The sequence below is a fragment of the Corylus avellana genome, chromosome 4, assembly GCF_965113065.1.
Source record: "Corylus avellana chromosome 4, dhCorAvel1.hap1.2, whole genome shotgun sequence".
Lineage (NCBI taxonomy): Eukaryota > Viridiplantae > Streptophyta > Magnoliopsida > Fagales > Betulaceae > Corylus > Corylus avellana.
This window is the reverse complement of record NC_142493.1, coordinates 24,029,938-24,036,506: the sequence shown is the minus strand read 5'-3', so window position 1 is coordinate 24,036,506 and position 6,569 is coordinate 24,029,938. Positions and strand designations below refer to the sequence as shown.

The 6,569-nt window shown below is 36.1% G+C and overlaps 1 protein-coding gene across 1 annotated transcript; it reads left to right on the top strand.

Annotated features, from left to right (window-relative positions):
- Positions 1–3,186: 3,186 nt before the first annotated feature.
- LOC132176903 (Tetratricopeptide repeat (TPR)-like superfamily protein) lies at positions 3,187–6,431 on the top strand. Its single transcript, XM_059589065.2, has one exon. It carries the CDS (start codon positions 3,397–3,399, stop codon positions 5,992–5,994), a length of 2,598 nt encoding a protein of 865 aa, XP_059445048.2. The 5' UTR covers positions 3,187–3,396; the 3' UTR covers positions 5,995–6,431.
- Positions 6,432–6,569: the final 138 nt, after the last annotated feature.

Here is a 6,569-nt window from a genome sequence, read left to right as displayed (position 1 = left end):
TGGGGGTGGACGAACCACCCCATGGCCAAGGGGGTGGTTGGACCACCCCCAAAAGGACAAAAGAAAAAAGAAAAAAAAAATGGCCATTGATGACCGCCTCTTGAGCTCGTCAGATCCTTGCACCCGCGACAAGCTTCATGGCTTCCGTGATTTTCTGGGTATTTTCTATAGTATCAATCCACTCTTGTAGCTCACGGATACCACAATAAACTTGGGTCTACTGAGAAATGGGTTTTGGGTGTTAATGAATAGAAAGCAAAGAAATGTTAAAAATTGAAGGTTTTGCATAGACCCACATAGTTATATCAAAGAAAGCAACAATTTTTGATGGGTGATATTAGTAAAGAGTTTGATTTAGTGGGTGTGGTTTGGGTCACTGCAAAACCAATGGGATGGGAAGGTTTTAGCAATTTAGATTGGGGTTTTTGAGCTTTGAAGATTTTAGGTTTTTGGAGTGTGTGGCTTTGTGAAGGAAATTTGAAGAGACTTACCTGGAGGAGATTTTGGAGGATTGGTTCTGTGTTTTCCGGCAAGGATCTGACGAGCTCAAGAGGCCGTCATCAATGGCCCTTTTTTTTTTTTTTTTTTTTTTTCTTTCTTTCTTTCTCTCTTTTGGCTTTTTGGGAGTGGCCGGACCACCCCCTTGGCCATGGGGGTGGTTTGTCCACCCCAGTCCGTCCATGGAGCCACCCCCTTGACCAAAATGTGGTGGTCTGGCCACCCCATTTTGGCAAAGGGGTGGCTGGAGCAACCCCTTTAATTTTTCTTTTTCTTTTTCTTTTATTTTTTTAATAGTTTTAGTTTTTTAATATTTTATTTTTTAATTATTGAATACTTTAATATTTAATGAATTTTATATTATTACTTTTATTATTTTATTATTTTTCTTTTTATTTCACTTTTGTAGCCCAAAACGTGGTCTTTTAATGCCCAAAATGACCACGTTTTGGGCTACCGCAGTGAGCAATAGTTTTGGACTACCGCACTTAAGCCTATGTATATAACATAATATTATATGTTCTAGTTGAATTAGATGAACTAAATGATAGGATGTAGAAACAAAATAGAAAAAAATTTCATTGCATTATTAATCAAAAATAATAAAATACCGGTTTAAAAAAAACTTAAGTTGCATGGGTTCAGTCGTTTAATAAAAAATAATAAAAAACTGGTTTTTTAAGAGGCATAAAGATTATTAATCAAAAATTTCATTGCATTATTTTTGGGTTTTTATATATATTGTATATTGTATATTAATTGTATAGATTGTCGGATTTTTACTCAACATAATGATTAGGTATTTATTTTTTATTTCATTAGCAAAAATAATCTTTATATATATATATATACACGATTAGCATCTTACGAGCAATTATATATTCGATGTCCAAACCAAAGTGTAAAATCACAACGGTCATCTTGGGGCTTATTTTTGCTTAGTGTCCATCAGTTTATAAAATCGTTAATTATTCGATATAACATGCTTCTTATTTGATATTTGCCCGAAACCTATTCGCCTATGAGATTTTTTGTTTATTTGTATGATTTACCCAGATTTTCAGATTTTTTTTAAAGTACGTTTTATGCTTTTGAAAGCAAAAGAAGGCAAAATTTTATTTGATTATTATACAAAAAATAAACTTTGAAACACCTAAGAGATAATTAAGATTTAATATAATGTGGGATGATTATTTGAATACATTGTTGATTGAAAGATGTTTTATAATTTTGCTATGTACTTTTTTAAGGCTCATCATTGCCTACTGTCTGTTATTTTTACTGTATTTGTATTGCATTTTTTATTTGGACTTTGTTGTTGGGTTGACCACCCTTTTGTTGTTGTACGATTTTTTGTAACCCGTTTCCCTTATTTGATTAGAAAAAAAAAGAAAAAAAAAAGATTCTTACTAACTTTCTATTAATGCTTTGATAATCATAATCCAAGTTTTCTTTTTGCTATTTTTTTTCTTTATATTTTTCATTTTAAACTATACATACGGGAACATAGATTTTAACGTGTTTTAATTTATATGGATTAAACTAATTAAAGTTAAATGCCTTATGATAGTAAAATTTTATGCGACTTATATATTTATGTAATGTTCTGTTTATAATTGTGTGTCATTATGTTGAGTAATATATTGGTGTATAACCTTTAATATGCCTTTTTATTTAAAAAGGCGTGATAGTTGTTGTTGTTGTTGTGTTTTTTTTTTTTTTTTTTCAACAACCTATAATGAAAAGTTAGAGTTTACATTTTGAAATTAAACTATAACAAAAAATCTTGTGTATACTTTTTTTTACAACCAAAGTACTTTTCGAATGTTCATAATTTGTGTTGAAATCTAATAAGTATTACACCAACAATATTAGAGATTCTTTCAAATTTTATATTAATATTCTGATTAAGCAAAATTCAAGTTTTCCTCTTGCAATTATGAAAAATAAATTTCATAATACTTATGAAAAGTACGATTATAATATTTTTAAATTTTATAATTAAATTGTAATAAAAAATTTCACGCATTGTAAAAGTTATAAGCTAGTATAATAATAATAATAATTAATTATTATTATTATTATTATATTAAAAAAATAGAGATACACATAAAGATAGTCAATCACCCTTAATTGGTGAAAGGGGCCACCCATCACCGGTCACCGGATGAAGAGTGGTGACTCTTTTCTTGTAAGGCAACGTCTCCTCACCAAGGGTGTTCACCCCTCTCTATCAGTGGCCACTCCTCTTTGTGAAGGGTAGCCTCCATTCACCCTCTCCTTTTGTGAGTGCCCACCCCTTTTTGAGGGCGAACCTCTATATAAGTGTAAGGGATTTTTACTTCTGTTGAGCTCTTGATTCGGTCATTTTCTTATATTTCTCCTCATCTCAAGCTTACCCTCTCCCTTTCTCTATCTTTTTGTTTCTCTCATCTATTTGTAGGGGGTGAGTAAAATGTTTTATGGAAAACATTTTTCTTATTTTTCGGTGTTTGTTACGACTGAAAAAAATTATAGTCAAATCTAAAACATATGATGCAAACCTTAAAAAATATTTTCAGCTAAAATTCTTGAAAATATTTTTTAACAAAACATTTTTGGTGGAAACACCGAGACAATCGGAACCTAAAATAAAAACATTATCCGCTAACGCCTCGTGTAATGGCGCCACCCAGTCCTAGTGTCACGTCGAAATATACTGCCTTTTAAGTTTTTAACTCCTCGAACGTCAACAATTTAAGTGGACTTGCCCAATATACTTCGAGACACTTGCCTGAACGAGCGCGAGACCATTCCAAGAGGGTGAAACTCATCGGCAGTTCCCCAAACTGTTGTTGTTTTGATAATTCTCAACCTTTTTTTCTTTTTTCAAACAATTGGCGCATTCTTTTTGTGGAAATGCTTGTTAAGTTCCAACATTTAGATGCTAATTGCTTCCACATATTGGGTTCCTCAAGGAACTCACCCAGTACAGGAGTCTCAGTTTTTCCACTGGACCAAGTTGAGCTCAATAACAAGAAACACAGAGAACAGATAGTAGTTGAATGCCCCAATGGAGAATTCAAAAGGCTCGGTGGAGTTCACAGACAGTCCCATGATAGAAGAACTGGTGTTGTTCATGAACCTGGAGTGAAGAAACTGAGTGTGGTGAGAAACCCAGATAGAAAACAGAGAGGGAGCACTTGGGATAGCGGTAGAATCGTGAAAAGGAGGAATTTTGAGGTTGAGCTCAGGTCAGGGAGGGAAAATGGATTATTGGAGAAAGTGCATTCTAGATGTTTGACGAAATGGGTCAATTACGGTGGATGCATACCGGCTATATTGAAAGCATTGGATACGGTTGAGGATTTGGATGAGGCTTTGAGGCCATGGGAAGACACGATTGGTAACAAGGAAAGGAGCATAATTTTAAAGGAGCAGCTGAGTTGGGTGAGGGCCTTGGAGATTTTTGAGTGGTTCAAGAGAAAGGGTTGTTATGAATTGAATGTGATTCACTACAACATTATGCTTCGGATTCTTGGGAAAGCACGAAAGTGGAGCCATGTTGAGAGTTTGTGGGATGAGATGAATGTTAAAGGAATTGCACCAATAAATTCTACCTACGGAACTCTAATTGATGTTTATAGCAAAGGCGGGCTCAAGGAACAAGCACTTCTTTGGCTTGAGAGAATGAGCAACGAAGGGATGGAACCCGATGAGGTTACTATGGGGACTGTTATGCAGTTGTATAAGAAGGCAGGAGAGTTTCGAAAAGCCGAGGACTTTTTCAAGAAGTGGTCATTTAGTGAATCTTTGAGGCATGGGAATGCTAGTGCTACAACTACTGCTGAAGTGGGTAGTGCTTTGCAACCTCGTGCTAGTTTGAGCTCACATACGTATAATACATTGATAGACACATTTGGGAAGGCTGGGCAACTTAAAGAAGCATCTGAAACTTTTGCACAGATGCTCAAGGAAGGTATAGCTCCAAACACAGTGACTTTCAATACAATTATTCACATTTGTGGCAACCATGGCCAACTAGATGAGGTGGCTTCGCTGATTCAGAAAATGGAGGAGGTCCGATGCCCACCTGACACAAGAACATATAATATTCTCATTTTCCTATGTGCTAGGCATGATAATATAAACATGGCAGCAAACTACTTTGCAAAGATGAAGGAGGCCTGCCTCGAGCCAGACCTTGTGAGTTACCGCACCCTCTTGTATGCATACTCCATAAGGCATATGGTTGACCAAGCTGAAGACCTGATATCAGAGATGGATGGAAGGGGTCTTGAGATTGATGAGTACACCCAATCAGCTCTGACTAGAATGTATATAGAAGCTGGAATGCTAGAGAAGTCATGGTTATGGTTCACGAGGTTTCATCTTTCCGGGAGAATGAGTTCTGAGTGCTATTCTGCTAATATTGATGCATATGGGGAGCGTGGCCATATTTTGGAAGCTGAAAAAGTTTTCATTTGTTGCCAAGAACAGAAGAAGCTGACTGTCCTTCTGTTCAATGTGATGATTAAAGCTTATGGGATAGGGAAGTGCTATGATAGAGCATGTGAATTGTTTGATGGTATGGGTGGCTATGGTTTAGTTCCAGACAAATGCAGCTATAATTCTTTAATACAAATTTTGGCTAGCGGCGACATGCCACACATAGCAAAACCCTATCTGAGGAGGATGCAGAAGGCAGGACTGGTAAGTGATTGCATCCCATATTGTTCTGTGATATCAGGCTTTGTAAAGTTAGGTCAATTGGAAATTGCAGAGGAACTATATCAGGAGATGATCAGATTTAATGTGCAGCCCGATGTTATTGTCTATGGGGTACTGATAAATGCTTTTGCCGATGCTGGAAGTGCTAAAGAAGCTATCAGTTATGTTGATGCAATGGAAAGGGCAGGTTTGCCTGGAAATACGGTTATATATAACTCCCTCATCAAGCTTTATACAAAAGTTGGCTACTTGAAAGAAGCAGAAGAAACATACAAAATGCTTCAATCATTAGAGGAGGGTCCGGCTATATATTCTTCGAATTGTATGATTCATCTTTATAGTGAGCGATCTATGGTTAAACAAGCAGAAGAGATTTTTAACAGCTTGAAGAGAAAGAGGGATGCAAATGAATTTACTTATTCAATGATGTTGTGCATGTATAAGAGAATTGGGAGGTTTGAGGAAGCCATTGAAATTGCAAAACAGATGAGAGAACTGGGAGTTCTAACCGATTTGTTGAGTTATAATAATGTGCTTGGGTTGTATGCAATGGATGGCAGATTCAAGGAGGCAGTGGAAACCTTCAATGAAATGATAAAAGCTGCTATTCATCCTGACAATTGTACATTCAAATTACTTGGAGTTGTTCTGGTGAAGTGTGGGGTTCCAAAGCAAGCTGTTGGCAAGCTGGAAGCAAGTATGAAGAAGGATGCTCAGAGTGGTTTGCAGGCATGGATGTCAACTCTCTCATCTGTGGTTGGAGTGGATGATTATGATGACTTATAAATATTTTATCTTAGCAACCAGCGTTTTTACTATGACATATCTGTTTTAAGGTTGCAAGATAAAGTTCATTGATGAAATTCACATGCTTACCTGGTTGAGAGCTTCTTGAATGTAATTCTTCACAATTGTAAAGCTGAAAAATCAATGTGAAGTTGAAAATGTCCATCATCCTGTATTCAACATATATTGTGCAGATTTACCTGAAGGCATTAGAAGGACCAGAAAGAAGTCCGACAAGAACATGTGTTGAGGATGTGAGGAAAAACACAGGGCCCTTCGTAGAACAAATGGCCTCGTATAGAGTTGATTGCCTGAACAGTGTATGTATAATATAGCAAACCCGAGTAGTTAGAATATGGTTTTGTCGAGTCGAATTGAACATTTTGTAAATTCACTTGTATGAGAAGCCTGCGTGACAGGGATAATTAAGAATGCCAGTGATGATGTCTTCTACTGTTGTAATATTCTCTTTTAATCATTTTGCCAGTGATGGCATTTTGACCTGTCTCTCCTTGCATGCATTTTTGGTGCAGAAGTTTCTCTGAGTTTGTATGAATGTCACCAACTTTCTCTGA